General features: G+C 45.7%; 1 protein-coding gene across 2 annotated transcripts; it reads left to right on the top strand.

The window, feature by feature from the left end:
- The first annotated feature begins 1,807 nt into the window (after positions 1-1,807).
- Positions 1,808-15,976, top strand: snapc5 (small nuclear RNA activating complex, polypeptide 5). Of its 2 annotated transcripts, none has more exons than XM_021595528.3 (4): positions 1,808-1,949; positions 4,106-4,225; positions 14,295-14,372; positions 14,468-15,976. In XM_021595528.3, the coding sequence occupies exons 2-4, from the start codon at positions 4,136-4,138 to the stop codon at positions 14,657-14,659; spliced, it is 360 nt and encodes a 119-aa protein (XP_021451203.3). In that variant the 5' UTR covers positions 1,808-1,949; positions 4,106-4,135; the 3' UTR covers positions 14,660-15,976. The 2 variants fall into 2 exon arrangements, with proteins under 2 accessions (XP_021451203.3, XP_021451202.3); XM_021595527.3 differs by having other exon boundaries at positions 1,829-2,113.
- Positions 15,977-16,353: the final 377 nt, after the last annotated feature.

Here is a 16,353-nt window from a genome sequence, read left to right as displayed (position 1 = left end):
GCACTACCCTCTGTAGCGCCTTCCTCTGACACCGCCTGGTATAGAGGTCCTGGATGGGAGGGAGCTTGGCCCCAGTGATGTACTGGGCTGTACACACTACCCTCTGTAGCTCCTTCCTCTGACACCGCCTGGTATAGAGGTCCTGGATGGCAGGGAGCTTGGCCCCAGTGATGTACTGGGTCGTACGCACTACCCTCTGTAGCTCCTTCCTCTGACACCGCCTGGTATAGAGGTCCTGGATGGCAGGGAGCTTGGCCCCAGTGATGTACTGGGCTGTACACACTACCCTCTGTAGCTCCTTCCTCTGACACCGCCTGGTATAGAGGTCCTGGATGGCAGGGAGCTTGGCCCCAGTGATGTACTGGGTTGTACGCACTACCCTCTGTAGCTCCTTCCTCTGACACCGCCTGGTATAGAGGTCCTGGATGGCAGGGAGTTGGCCCCAGTGATGTACTGGGTCGTACGCACTACCCTCTGTAATGCCTTCCTCTGACACCGCCTGGTATAGAGGTCCTGGATGGCAGGGAGCTTGGCCCCAGTGGTGTACTGGGCTATACGCACTACCCTCTGTAGCACCTTGCAGTCGGAGGCTGAGCAGTTGCCATACCAAGCGGTAGGGCTAGGCAATATGGCAAATAAATCATCACGATATATATATTTTTCGTCATTCGATAACGATGATTATCACAATATTAATCATATGCTTCAGACTAAAGAATGCCTAATGCCTGAACCAATCACTAGGGGGCGGCAGGTAGCCTAGTGGTTAGAGCGTTGGGTCAGTAACCAGCAGGTAGCCTAGTGGTTAGAGCGTTGGGTCAGTAACCAGCAGGTAGCCTAGTGGTTAGAGCGTTGGGTCAGTAACCAGCAGGCCAGCAATCTCCAGATAACAAGGTGAACAAAATTAGGGCACGGGTTGCCTTCCAGAGAGACACCAGAGATTGTAACATTCTCTGTTTCACGGAAACATGTCTCACTCGGGATGTGTTGTCAGAGTTGGTACAGCCACCTGGTTTCTTCACGCATCGCGCTGACAGAAACAAACGTCTCTCTGGTAAGACGGTGGGTGGAGGTGTATGCCTCATGATTAACAACTCAAACTGCAAAAAACATTACATTAATTACTATAGAATATACACTAGTTATTTAATACAGTATTTATAGTATAGTTAACTGGAAATACTACAGTATAATACAGTGTACTGCAGTAAATACACTAAAACACTATAGTGAAAACAGTAGTATTTATAGTATAGTTAACTGTAAATACTACAGTATAATACAGTGTACTACAGTAAATACACTAAAACACTATAGTGAATACCGTAGTATTTATAGTATAGTTAACTGTAAATACTACAGTATAATACAGTGTACTACAGTAAATACACTAAAACACTATAGTGAATACAGTAGTATTTATAGCATTATATTTTTTCATGTGGGCATGAGGTCAGAAAATAGGCCCTTTTTAGCTCACAGATTCACCCTATATTAGGAGACATTTTATACTGGTACGGAGACAGAGACAGAGAAAGTGGCCTAAGATATGTCTACCAACAGCATACAGGCCAGCTGAAAACCAGTTCCTGAAAGTTTACAACTAGTTGGCTACATAAGCAGAACTGAGGTCCAAAAATGAACTACCTTTTTTGGGGTAACATCAGAGATAATCTAATGTTGAACATTTTATAACATTATGAATCATTTGATTAAAAACCGACTTTGTCATCATCATCATCATCATCATGTCCAATCAGCCTACCGAACCGGAAGATCCCGTGTGTGTGTAATGTTGTAGGAGACCACAACACGGCGCTAAAGGGTCACATCAAACTGCTGAGATGTGGGCGGAAAGTGAACCCGGAAATATGCGGAATGAAAACCACGTGAATGAACAACGGAGGCTACAACAACATAACGAGTAGCATTTGATCATCAGCGCTATGGTAAACTAGACTGTTATAACGCTGTTGATGTGTCATTCAAATATGACATGAGTTTATTAGCTGGCTAGTTATCCATCAATGTGCACGTTGCTGGCCTGCAAGTGGCCTTGTATTTGCTGCAAAGAGGAGATACACAAACGAACCATTTTTTTGTGTGTTTGAAGGTTTGTGAAATATATAGAAAGCTAATTGTGGATGATTTGACAAATCTGAGGTCGTTGTTGGTAGTATATTAGCTAACTATCTTAATAAGACAACGTTAAATGATGTTATGTGACATATTATTTTTTCCTGATTGCATTTGCTGCAGAGGGGGTGTTATTTTAACATGGTCTAGCTATAATGTTGTATAAACGTTGACAAATGGGAACGTAAAAGCAAATTTAGACTGTCTCTCGACAGCTTTAGGCAGCATCCTCCCTCGACGGAGTAAATGGGGAAACCGAGGCTTTCTGAAGTGAAGGCTTCGACGCTTCCCCCCAAATTGTGCCGGAAGAGAATTAATTTAATCAGATCTTAATGATCTGTTTATAATGCACATTTAGTGACAGAGGTGAATCCGTTTTCATTATAACACCGTGGTACAGCGGTAAGTTACAATTCCAGATTTGCATCATGCTTCTCATTTTTGTCTTCCAAGTTGATTATTTGTACAAAAAAATGAATCTATGGCATTATTTGGGATGCTGAAGACAGACGCGTATACTAAATAAAAACTAATTATTTGAACAACCGTGCAAAAGAGGAGGAAAAAAAATACATCACAATAGTGTGCAATATACACTCAAGACCCTGAATGTTCCCTCCTCTACCTGCTAAACGAGCTACCGGTCAGGATAACGTGTTTCGGTCAAATCTAAGCAGGACGGTGGCCAGCAGAGGTCGGAAATCAGTGGCGTTTTGCGACACCCGGTTTGAAAAACCACGTGATCAAACGACGCTTGGGGACGTCATTCGTGACGTCCTTCTGATAAAGTGATAGTCAGTTAAGAACAAATTCTTATTTACAATGACGGCCTGTCAAAAAAGGCCTCCTGCGTGGACAGGGGCTAGGATTACAAATTTACATTTTTTTTAAATAAAAATATAGGACCAAATATACATCACGACAAGAGAGACAACAACACTACATAAAGAGAGACCTAAGATAACAACACAACATGACAACACAGCACGGTAGCAACACAACATGGTAGCAGCACAAAGCATGGTACAACTGTCAGTAAGAGTGGCCATGACTGAGATATCGGCACACTGCTTTGAAGTTGGTTGCTTACTGATTTCAACGCATGTCTCCGCTCCGGTATGAAACGTGTATATATATCACTACTACAGAGTGATTTGTAATGTTTTGACGAAGGGTTAGCTTATCTAACGTTACTGTGACTAGATGCAGCACATCCCTGATCAATACAAACCCTAACAGCTAACGCTATCTTCTGTACTCAACCAACCAGGAAGTTCATGATCATGACTGAATGTGGGGGAGCCAATTAGCTCTAGTTTAGGCCCCTGTAATATGGATGGAGTTGAGTTTACTGAGCTAGGTAGACAATCGCTACAGTAAGTTTGCTAAAGCCTACATGTGTTGTTGTATTTAACATTTATTTAACTAGGCAAGTCAGTTAACACATTCTTATTTACAATGAGGGCCCGGACGACGCTGGGACAATTGTGCGCCGCCCTATGGGTACAGCCTGGAATCAAACCAGGGTCTGTAGTGACGCCTCTAGCACTGAGATGCAGTGCCCTTAGACCGCTGCGCCACTCGGGAGCCCTATTATAGTGAGTTTACTAATATAGCCTGACTATAGCCTGCTGTATTTGCCTGTCTGAACCCACACGACACCATGACAAGTCCACTACAAGAGCTGAAGAAGGAAGATACATACTAATGCAACTGGTGTGAAACGGCTAGCTAGTGCGCTAGTTGCATTTCAAACGGTGACATCACTCGCTCTGAGACCTTGAAGTAGTTGTTTCCCTTGCTCTGCCAAATGCTGTAGCTTTTTTGAGGAGCCAGAGGTAACGATGCTTCGAGGGTAACGTTGTTGTTGTTGTTGTTGTTGTTCAAAGGGAACTCTGGTTCAAGCCCAGGTTGGGGCGAGGAGAGTGACGGAAGCAACACTGTTACACTAATACTGTATGTCTCTCAGTATTTAGGAATGGCCTAACCACCAGACACCATGTTGAGTCGTCTACAGGAGCTGAAGAAGGAGGAGGAGACTCTCCTGAAGATTAAAGTTATGCTGCAGGACCAGCTCAACAGACTCAAGGTACAGCTACTTTCTATTTTACCTCACCTATGTAAATATGTATGGCATCCTTCCCTCCTCCTCCAAGCATTTATTATATTTGTATTCATTATGGATCCCCAATAGTTCCTGCCAAGACAGCAGCTACTCTTCCTGGGGTTTATTATGGATCCCCATTAGTTCCTGCCAAGGCAGCAGCTACTCTTCCTGGGGTTTATTATGGATCCCCATTAGTTCCTGCCAAGGCAGCAGCTACTCTTCCTGGGGTTTATTATGGATCCCCATTAGTTCCTGCCAAGGCAGCAGCTACTCTTCCTGGAGTTTATTATGGATCCCCATTAGTTCCTGCCAAGGCAGCAGCTACTCTTCCTGGGGTTTATTATGGATCCCCATTAGTTCCTGCCAAGGCAGCAGCTACTCTTCCTGGAGTTTATTATGGATCCCCATTAGTTCCTGCCAAGGCAGCAGCTACTCTTCCTGGGGTTTATTATGGATCCCCATTAGTTCCTGCCAAGGCAGCAGCTACTCTTCCTGGGGTTTATTATGGATCCCCATTAGTCCCTGTTACCAAGGCAGCAGCTACTCTTCCTGGGGTTTATTATGGATCTCCACTAGTTCCTGCCAAGGCAGCAGCTACTCTTCCTGGGGTTTATTATGGATCTCCACTAGTTCCTGCCAAGGCAGCAGCTACTCTTCCTGGGGTTTATTATGGATCCCCATTAGTTCCTGTCAAGGCAGCAGCTACTCTTCCTGGTGTTTATTATGGATCCCCATTAGTTCCTGTCAAGGCAGCAGCTACTCTTCCTGGGGTTTATTATGGATCCCTATTAGTTCCTGCCAAGGCAGCAGCTACTCTTCCTGGGGTTTATTATGGATCCCCATTAGTTCCTGCCAAGGCAGCAGCTACTCTTCCTGGGGTTTATTATGGATCCCCATTAGTTCCTGTCAAGGCAGCAGCTACTCTTCCTGGGGTTTATTATGGATCCCCATTAGTTCCTGCCAAGGCAGCAGCTACTCTTCCTGGGGTTTATTATGGATCCCCATTAGTTCCTGTCAAGGCAGCAGCTACTCTTCCTGGGGTTTATTATGGATCCCCATTAGTTCCTGCCAAAGCAGCAGCTACTCTTCCTGGGGTTTATTATGGATCCCCATTAGTCCCTGTTACCAAGGCAGCAGCTACTCTTCCTGGGGTTTATTATGGATCCCCATTAGTTCCTGTTGCCAAGGCAGCAGCTACTCTTCCTGGGGTTTATTATGGATCCCCATTAGTCCCTGTTACCAAGGCAGCAGCTACTCTTCCTGGGGTTTATTATGGATCCCCATTAGTTCCTGCCAAGGCAGCAGCTACTCTTCCTGGGGTTTATTATGGATCCCCATTAGTCCCTGTTACCAAGGCAGCAGCTACTCTTCCTGGGGTTTATTATGGATCCCCATTAGTTCCTGCCAAGGCAGCAGCTACTCTTCCTGGGGTTTATTATGGATCCCCATTAGTCCCTGTTACCAAGGCAGCAGCTACTCTTCCTGGGGTTTATTATGGATCCCCATTAGTTCCTGCCAAGGCAGCAGCTACTCTTCCTGGGGTTTATTATGGATCTCCATTAGTTCCTGCCAAGGCAGCAGCTACTCTTCCTGGGGTTTATTATGGATCCCCATGAGTTCCTGCCAAGGCAGCAGCTAATCTTCCTGGGGTTTATTATGGATCCCCATTAGTTCCTGCCAAGGCAGCAGCTACTCTTCCTGGGGTTTATTATGGATCCCCATTAGTTCCTGTTAAGGCAGCAGCTACTCTTCCTGGGGTTTATTATGGATCCCCATTAGTTCCTGCCAAGGCAGCAGCTAATCTTCCTGGGGTTTATTATGGATCCCCATGAGTTCCTGCCAAGGCAGCAGCTACTCTTCCTGGGGTTTATTATGGATCCCCATGAGTTCCTGCCAAGGCAGCAGCTACTCTTCCTGGGGTTTATTATGGATCCCCATGAGTTCCTGCCAAGGCAGCAGCTAATCTTCCTGGGGTTTATTATGGATCCCCATTAGTTCCTGCCAAGGCAGCAGCTACTCTTCCTGGGGTCCAGCAACATTAATGCAGTTCTATAGAATTCTAAATATTACATTTCATGACACATATTTACAACACATTGTGTGTTTTCCCTCAGGGCACTACTACCACATACACTACATGGCCAAAAGTATGTAGACACCTGCTCGTCGAACATCTCATTACAAAATCATGAGCATTAATATTGGAGTTGGTCCCCCCCCCTTTGCTGCCGTCACTCTTCTGGGAAGGCTTTCCACTAGATGTTGGAACATTGCTGCTATAACAGCCTTCACTCTTCTGGGAAGACTTTCCACTAGATGTTGGAACATTGCTGCTATAACAGCCTCCACTCTTCTGGGAAGGCTTTCCACTAGATGTAGGAACATTGCTGCTATAACAGCCTCCACTCTTCTGGGAAGGCTTTCCACTAGATGTTGGAACATTGCTGCTATAACAGCCTCCACTCTTCTGGGAAGGCTTTCCACTAGATGTTGGAACATTGCTGCTATAACAGCCTCCACTCTTCTGGGAAGGCTTTCCACTAGATGTAGGAACATTGCTGCTATAACAGCCTCCACTCTTCTGGGAAGGCTTTCTACTAGATGTTGGAACATTGCTGCTATAACAGCCTCCACTCTTCTGGGAAGGCTTTCTACTAGATGTTGGAACATTGCTGCTATAACAGCCTCCACTCTTCTGGGAAGGCTTTCCACTAGATGTAGGAACATTGCTGCTATAACAGCCTCCACTCTTTTGGGAAGGCTTTCCACTAGATGTTGGAATATTGCTGCGGAGACTTGCTTCCATTCAGCCACAAGAGCATTAGTGAGGTCGGGTACTGATGTTGGGCGGTTAGCCCTGGCTCGCAGTCGGCGTTCCAATTCGGTGTTCGATGAGGTTGAGTTCAGGGCACTGTGCAGGCCAGTCAAGTTCTTCCACACAGATCTCAACAAACCATTTCTGTAGGGACCTGGCTTTGTGCACGGGGGCATTGTCATGCTGAAACAGGACAGGGCCTTCCACAAACTGTTGCCAAAAAGTTGGAAGCACAGAATTGTCTAGAATGTCATTGTATGCTGTAGCGTTAATATTCCCTTTTACTGGAACTAAGGGGCCCGAAACATGAAAAACAGCCCCAGACCATTATTCCTCATCCACCAAACTTTACAGTTGGCACTATGCATTGGGGCAGGTAGCGTTCTCCTGGCATCTGCCAACCCCAGATTAGTTCGTCGGACTGCCAGGTGGTGAAGCGCGATTCATCACTCCAGAGAATGCGTTTTCACTGCTCCAGAGTCCAATGGCGGCGAGCTTTACACCACTCCAGCCGACACTTGGCATTGCGCATGGTGATCTTAGGTTTATGTGCGGCTGCTCGGCCGTGGAAACCCATTTCATGAAGCTCCCAGCGAACAGTTCTTGTGCTGACGTTGCTTCCAGAGGCAGTTTGGAACTCGGTTGTGAGTGTTGCAACCAAGGACAGACGCTGCGCTCTTCAGCACTCGGCCGTCCATTTCTGTGAGCTTGTGTGGCCTACCACTTTGCGGCTGAGCCATTGTTGCGCCTAGACGTTTCCACTTTACAATAACCGGGGAAGCTCTAGCAGGGCAGACATTTGACAAAGTGACTTGATGGAAAAATGGCATCCTACGACAGTGCCATGTTAAAAATCACTTAGCTCTTCAGTAAAGGCCATTCTATGGCCAATGTTTGTCTATGGAGATGTCATGGCTGTGTGCTCAATTTTATACACCCGTCATCAACGGGTGTGGCTAAAATAGCAGAATCCACTAATTTGAAGGGGTGTCCACATACTTTTGGTGTATTTAGGACTAACTTATTTCTTGCCACCCATTCAGCTCTTTGTTGAGTGTTGCAGTGATTTCAGTCGCTGTAGAAGCTGACGTGTAGAGTGTTGAGTCATCCGCACACATAGACACACTGGCTTTACTCAAAGCAGCTCAAAGCAACAAAACAGCTCCCACAATCTTTTTAATCGTCAATTTCTCTCAGCCAATCATCAGTCATTTGTGTAACTGCTGTGCTTGTTGAGTGTCCTTCCCTATCAGCGTGCTGAAAGTCATTGTTGTCAATTTGTTTACTGTACAATGACATTGTATCTGGTCAGACACCATTTTTTCCCCAAAAAAATGTACTAAGGGTTGGTAACAGGCTGATTTGTTTGTCTATTTGAGCCAGTAAAGGGTGCTTACTTTTACTTCCCCCCCCCCCCCAGGCCTGAGGGAACACACTTTGTAGGAGGCTTAGATTGAAGATGTGGCAAATAGGAGTGACAATACCGTCCGCTATTATCCTCAGTAATTTTCCATCCAAGTTGTCAGACCCCAGTGGCTTGTCATTGTTCATAGACACTTTTTTAAAAAAAATTTTACTCTTCCTAATTTTACGGAATTCAAAATTACAATGCTTGCCTTCATAATTTGGTCCGATATACTTGGATGTGTAGTGTCGGCCTTTGTTGCTGGATGGCATGTCATCCCTAAGTTTGCTAATCTTGCCGATGCCATTAAAGTAGTTGGCAATATCAGTGGGTTTTGTGATGAATGAGCCATCTGATTCAGTGAATGAATGAGCCATCTGATTCAGTGAATGATGGAGCCATCTGATTCAGTGAATGAATGAGCCATCTGATTCAGTGAATGAATGAGCCATCTGATTCAGTGAATGAATGAGCCATCTGATTCAGTGAATGAATGAGTCATCTGATTCAGTGAATGAATGAGCCATCTGATTCAGTGAATGAATGAGCCATCTGATTCAGTGAATGAATGAGCCATCTGATTCAGTGAATGAATGAGCCATCTGATTCAGTGAATGAATGAGCCATCTGATTCAGTGAATGAATGAGCCATCTGATTCAGTGAATGATGGAGCGAGTTTTCATTTTTGCCCAAAATGTCATTTTAGCTTTTAGCATTTAAGCTCCGAAGCTTTTTACTATCATTCTTTATATAATTTCTTTGTTTCATAGAATAGTTTATTCTTCTTTTTATTGTTAGTTTAGTCACGTTATTTCTCATTTTGCAGTACGTCCAAAAGGCAGCCAGACTTGCACGTCGGAAAGTATTCAGACCCCTTTGCTTTCTGCACATTTTGTTACTTTATTCAATAAAACATGGTTTTAGACATTTTTGCATATTTATAAAAAATAAAAAAGCTGAAATACCTTATTTAATTAAGTATTCAGACCCTTTGATATGAGACTCGAAATCGAGCTCCGGTGCATCCTGTTTCCATTGATCTTCCTTGAGATGTTTCTACAACTTGATTGGAGTCCACCTGTGGTAAATTCAATTGATTGAACATGATTTGGAAAGGCACACACCTGTCTATATGAGGTCCCATAGTTGACAGTGCACGTCAGGGCAAAAATCAAGCCATGAGGTCAAAACAATTGTCCTTAGAGAACGAGTCAGATTTGTGTCGAGGCACAGATCTGGGGAAGGGCAGCAAAACATGTCTGCAGCATTGAAGGTCCCCAAGAACACAGTGGCCTCCATCATTCTGAAATGAAAAAAGTTTGGAATCAAAGACTCTTCCTAGAGGTGGCCGCCCGGCCGAACTGAGCAATCGAGGGAGGTGACCAAGAACCCGATGGTCACTCTGACAGAGCTCTAGTTCCTCTGTGGAGATGGGACAACCTTCCAGAAGGACAACGATCTCTGCAGCACTCCACCAATCGGGACTTTATGGTAGAGTGGCCAGACGGAAGCCACTCCTCAGTAAAAGGCCCTTACAGCCCGCACCTCAGACCATGTGAAACAAGATTCTCTGGTCTGATCCAACCAAGATTGAAATATTTGGCCTGAATGCCAGGTGTCACTTCTAGAGGAAACCTGGCACCATCCCTACAGTGAAGCATTGTAGTGGAAGTATCATGCTGTGGGGATGTTTTTCAGCGGCAGGAACTGGGAGACTAGTCAGGATCGAGAGAAAGATGAACGGAGCAAAGTACAGAGAGATCCTTGATGAAAACCTGCTCCAGAGCACCCAGGTCCTCAGACTGGGGTGAAGGTTCACCTTCCAACAAGAAAATTAACCTAAGCACACAGCCAAGGCAACGCAGGAGTAGCTTCGGGACAAGTCTCTGAATGTCCTTGAGAAGCCCAGCCAGTGCACTGATTTTAACACGCTCGAACATCTCTGGAGAGACATGAAAATAGCTGTGCAGCGACGCTCCCCATCCAACCTGACAGAGCTTGAGAGGATCTGCAGAGAATGAGAGAAACGCCCCAAATACAGGTAAGAGTCATACCCAAGAAAAACTTGAGGCTGTAATTGCTGCCAAAGGTGCTGAGTAAAGGGTCTGAATACTTATGTAAATGTCTCTGTACTTTGCTCCATTCATGTAAATGTAATAGATTTTATATATATATATATATATTAGCATAAATGTCTAAAATCCTGTTTTTGCTTTGTCATTATGGGTTTGATGAGGGGGGAAAACGATTTAATCAGTGTTAGAATAAGGCTGTGGCCTTTTTAATAAAATGTGGAAACAGTCAAGGGGTCCCAGAGTCAAGTTCCTTATTTCCCTTTTTTTCTTTGCCCCATGGAGTCGCCATGTTTAAATTCCTCATCAATCCACAGGGGATTTAACAGGTTTTTACAGTCATGTTCTTAATGGGTACCTGCTTATTAGTATCTGGGATGAGCAAGTTCATAAATGTGTCAAGAGCAGCGTCTGGTTGCTCCTCATTACACACCACAGACCAGCAGCGTCTGGTTGCTCCTCATTACACACCACAGACCAGCAGCGTCTGGTTGCTCCTCATTACACACCATAGACCAGGAGCGTCTGGTTGCTCCTCATTACACATCACAGACCAGCAGCGTCTGGTTGCTCCTCATTACACACCACAGACCAGCAGCGTCTGGTTGCTCCTCATTACACACCACAGACCAGCAGCGTCTGGTTGCTCCTCATTACACACCACAGACCAGCAGCGTCTGGTTGCTCCTCATTACACACCACAGACCAGCAGCGTCTGGTTGCTCCTCATTACACACCACAGACCAGCAGCGTCTGGTTGCTCCTCATTACACACCACAGACCAGCAGCGTCTGGTTGCTCCTCATTACACACCACAGACCAGCAGCGTCTGGTTGCTCCTCATTACACACCACAGACCAACAGCGTCTGGTTGCTCCTCATTACTCACCACAGACCAGCAGTGTCTGGTTGCTCCTCATTACTCACCACAGACCAGCAGCGTCTGGTTGCTCCTCATTACTCACCACAGACCAGCAGCGTCTGGTTGCTCCTCATTACACACCACAGACCAGCAGCGTCTGGTTGCTCCTCATTACTCACCACAGACCAGCAGCGTCTGGTTGCTCCTCATTACACACCACAGACCAGCAGCGTCTGGTTGCTCCTCATTACTCACCACAGACCAGCAGCGTCTGGTTGCTCCTCATTACACACCACAGACCAGCAGCGTCTGGTTGCTCCTCATTACTCACCACAGACCAGCAGCGTCTGGTTGCTCCTCATTACACACCACAGACCAGCAGCGTCTGGTTGCTCCTCATTACAGACCACAGACCAGCAGCGTCTGGTTGCTCCTCATTACACACCACAGACCAGCAGCGTCTGGTTGCTCCTCATTACTCACCACAGACCAGCAGCGTCTGGTTGCTCCTCATTACACACCACAGACCAGCAGCGTCTGGTTGCTCCTCATTACACACCACAGACCAGCAGCGTCTGGTTGCTCCTCATTACTCACCACAGAACAGCAGCGTCTGGTTGCTCCTCATTACAGACCACAGACCAACAAATGTTATTTACATCAACAACATAGAAATCTCTACAGAACGTATTGTATGACCTCTTATACACTATATCAGGCCCAGCCTGACCTCTTATACACTATATTAGGCCCAGCCTGACCTCTTATACACCAAATCAGGCCCAGCCTGTCCTCTTATACACTATATTAGGCCCAGCCTGTCCTCTTATACACTATATTAGGCCCAGCCTGACCTCTTATACACCAAATCAGGCCCAGCCTGTCCTCTTATACACTATATTAGGCCCAGCCTGTCCTCTTATACACTATATTAGGCCCAGCCTGACCTCTTATACACTATATCAGGCCCAGCCTGTCCTCTTATACAGTATATTAGGCCCAGCCTGACCTCTTATACAGTATATTAGGCCCAGCCTGTCCTCTTATACACTATATTAGGCCCAGCCTGACCTCTTATACACTATATCAGGCCCAGCCTGTCCTCTTATACACTATATTAGGCCCAGCCTGACCTCTTATACACTATATCAGGCCCAGCCTGTCCTCTTATACAGTATATTAGGCCCAGCCTGACCTCTTATACAGTATATTAGGCCCAGCCTTTGGAACTGTGGTTTTCCTAGATACGGCTTCTATATTGTGATCACTACATCCTATTGATCTGGATACTGCTTTCAAGCACATTTCTGCAGCATTAGTAAAGATGTGATCAATACATGTTGATGATGTCATTCCTGTGCTGTTTAACTACCCTGGTAGGTTGACTGATAACCTGAACCAGGTTGCAGGTTCTGGTTACAGTTTGAAGGTTTTTCTTGAGTGGGCAGGTCCTTGAGTAATCACTGATCTGACAAGGCTGGATAGATGAAATCAGGGGTCCCACTTCAAGGCTGGATAGATGAAATCAGGGGTCCCACTTCATGGCTGGATAGATGAAATCAGGGGTCCCACTTCATGGCTGGATAGATGAAATCAGGGGTCCCACTTCATGGCTGGATAGATGAAATCAGGGGTCCCACTTCATGGCTGGATAGATGAAATCAGGGGTCCCACTTCATGGCTGGATAGATGAAATCAGGGGTCCCACTTCAAGGCTGGATAGATGAAATCAGGGGTCCCACTTCAAGGCTGGATAGATGAAATCAGGGGTCCCACTTCATGGCTGGATAGATGAAATCAGGGGTCCCACTTCAAGGCTGGATAGATGAAATCAGGGGTCCCACTTCAAGGCTGGATAGATGAAATCAGGGGTCCCACTTCAAGGCTGGATAGATGAAATCAGGGGTCCCACTTCATGGCTGGATAGATGAAATCAGGGGTCCCACTTCATGGCTGGATAGATGAAATCAGGGGTCCCACTTCATGGCTGGATAGATGAAATCAGGGGTCCCACTTCATGGCTGGATAGATGAGATATTTCAAATCAAATTGTATTAGTCAATGCGAATAGTCTGGGTAGCCATTTGATTAGCTGTTCAGGAGTCTTATGGCTTGGGGGGTAGAAGCTGTTATGAAGACTCTTGGACCTAGACTTGGTGCTCCGGGACCGCTTGCCGTGCTGTAGCAGAGAGAACAGTCCATGACTAGGGTGGCTGGAGTCTTTGACAATTTTTCGAGCCTTCCTCTGACACCACCTGGTGTAGAGGTCCTGGATGGCAGGAAGTTTGGCCCCAGTGATGTACTTGGCTGTTCGCACTACCCTCTGTAGAGCCTTGCGGTCGGAGGCCGAGCAGTTGCCATACCAGGTAGTGGCGCAACCAGGTGCGATGGTGCAGCTGTAGAACCTTTTGAGGATCTGGGGACCCTATGCCAAATCTTTTGAGTTTTCTGAGGGGGAATAGGTTTTGTCGTACCCTCTTCACGACTGTCTTGGTGTGTTTGGACCATGTTAGTTTGTTGGTGATGTGGACACCAAGGAACTTGAAGCTCTCAACCTGCTCCTCTACAGCCCCGTCGATGAGAATGGGGGCGTGCTCAGTCCTCTTTTTTTTCCCCCTGTAGTCCACAATCATCTCCTTTTGTCTTGATCTATGAGGCCTTTCGGTTTTTCACCTATCAGACCATGTTAGTTCAGAAGGATGCTTGTTAACCCTTTTCAAACAGGGCCTGAAATCCAGAACCTAATATTCCACTTCACGTACTCTGTCATGCTCAACATGTTTAGCATGTCAAGGAGTGGAATGATAACTCGGGGTACCGGTACCTTATGTTACTACCCTCCTGAGTAATGATGGGTAATGCCATATATGACTGTCTGTCATTTTTATTTTAATAGTTTGAAGAAGGGGCCCTAAAGTCCATCATCAACGCTCAGACAGACGAAGGTCCTTCACAACCTGCCAGTCCTCCTGAGGTACTGCACACACGTCTCTCACACACACACACACCTCCCTCACCCCCCCCCCCCCCCCCCCGTTATCTAATAACCTCACCTCCTGTTCCCTGCAGGTTCCTCTGAACCTGGATGACGAAGCAGTGATCAACCAGACCAAACTGCTGCTGAGTGGTCCTGTAGACTACCACATAGAGGAGGAGGAAGAGGAGGAGGAAGATGAGGAGGACGACGAAGACGACGACGACGACAACAATGAGCTTGAAGCAGTGCCTGAAGAAGACGAGGAGGACGACGATTATTACTGAGTGGACCTGTCCCAAATGGCCCCCTGTTCCCAATGTAGTGCACTGGGCTTGAGCAGGGACCTGGACAAATGTAGTGCACTACATAGGTAATAGGATGTAATTTGGGACGTTGCCAGTGTATTGACCTCCTAAAGAGGAGATGTGTGTATATAATATTACAGACTGTTTTTTTGTTTTGCATCCTGTACTTCTGAAGTTATTTATTATTTATTATTATTATTAGTTAAACTACTAACTTACAGTGGGGAAATAAAATGTAGCCTGGGTGCTAGACAGTCTCCGTCTGTTCTTGTCAACTCCTTACTGAAATGTCATGTTTGGCTTGACAAGGACAGCAGTGGAGTTGGCTAGAGTACAAACAGATCTGGGACCAGGCTTATTGTCATTCCATAATGACAGCAGTAGAGTTGGCTAGAGTACAAACAGGTCTGGGACCAGGCTTATTGTCATTCCATAATGACAGCAGTAGAGTTGGCTAGAGTACAAACAGGTCTGGGACCAGGCTTATTGCCATTCCATAATGACAGCAGTAGAGTTGGCTAGAGTACAAACAGATCTGAGAACAGGCTTATTGTCATTCCATAATGACAGCAGTAGAGTTGGCTAGAGCACAAACAGGTCTGGGACCAGGCTTATTGTCATTCCATAATGACAGCAGTAGAGTTGGCTAGAGTACAAACAGATCTGAGAACAGGCTTATTGCCATTCCATAATGACAGCAGTAGAGTTGGCTAGAGCACAAACAGGTCTGGGACCAGGCTAGATGTAAATGTATTGATTTACAGTAAGAACATGAACAGGAATGAACTGTGTTCTCCCTCACATTAATTAATAAGGTCTGGGCTACTAAAAGATCTGTTGGTGCTGTATAGCCACTGTTATCATGTTATACATAATATTGTAGCGATCCTTGCTAATATGAGCCACGTTACAATTCCCGCCAAGTGGGTTAACCCTATTGGCACGACACATGGAGGGGTTGTTCTTTCAGGCTCAGCGACCCAGGTTCGCTTCCCTGTCTGGGACCAGGCTGTAAAACCATAGAGTTGTTGTTCCATACCCGGTTCTCGTTCAGTATCTCTCACTGGTCCAGCAGTAATTGTAGTGTTTGTTCCATGCTTGTAGCTCACTGTTCTACTGTTGATGTGTGTGTCTCTGGATGTTGAGGTATGAATCTAGTAGGGTGGTATTCAGAACATACCGTCTCGGTACCATACCGGGGAATACGGTATTACCGAATGTGTACACAAGGGGGACTATTTTTGTTGTTTAAAACTATACTGAACCAAAATAATTAAAAAATGCAACAAGTTCAAAGTTCATATTAAGAAAAATCAGTCAAATGAAAATAAATTCATTAGGCGCTAATCTATGGATTTCACACGATTGGGAATACAGATATGCATCTGTTGGTCACAGGTACCTTCAAAGAAAATGGGATCTCCTTGTGGTATTTCTGTGCATTCAAATTCTCTAAAACGACGCGGCTCATGGTGGAGAAATTAACATTAAATTCTCTGTCAACAGCTCCGGTGGACATTCCTGCAGTCAGTATGCCAATTGCACACTCTCTCAAAACATCTGTGGCATTGTGTTGTGTGACATCTGCGCATTTTAAAGTGGCCTTTTATTGTCCCCAACACAAGGTGCACCTGTGTAACGATCGCGCTGTTTAAATCAGCTTCTTGATATGC

Source organism: Oncorhynchus mykiss, chromosome 4, assembly GCF_057628025.1.
Source record: "Oncorhynchus mykiss isolate SJ-2025 chromosome 4, ASM5762802v1, whole genome shotgun sequence".
In the NCBI taxonomy this organism is placed as follows: Eukaryota; Metazoa; Chordata; class Actinopteri; order Salmoniformes; family Salmonidae; genus Oncorhynchus; species Oncorhynchus mykiss.
This window is presented reverse-complemented; position numbering and strand designations above follow the sequence as displayed.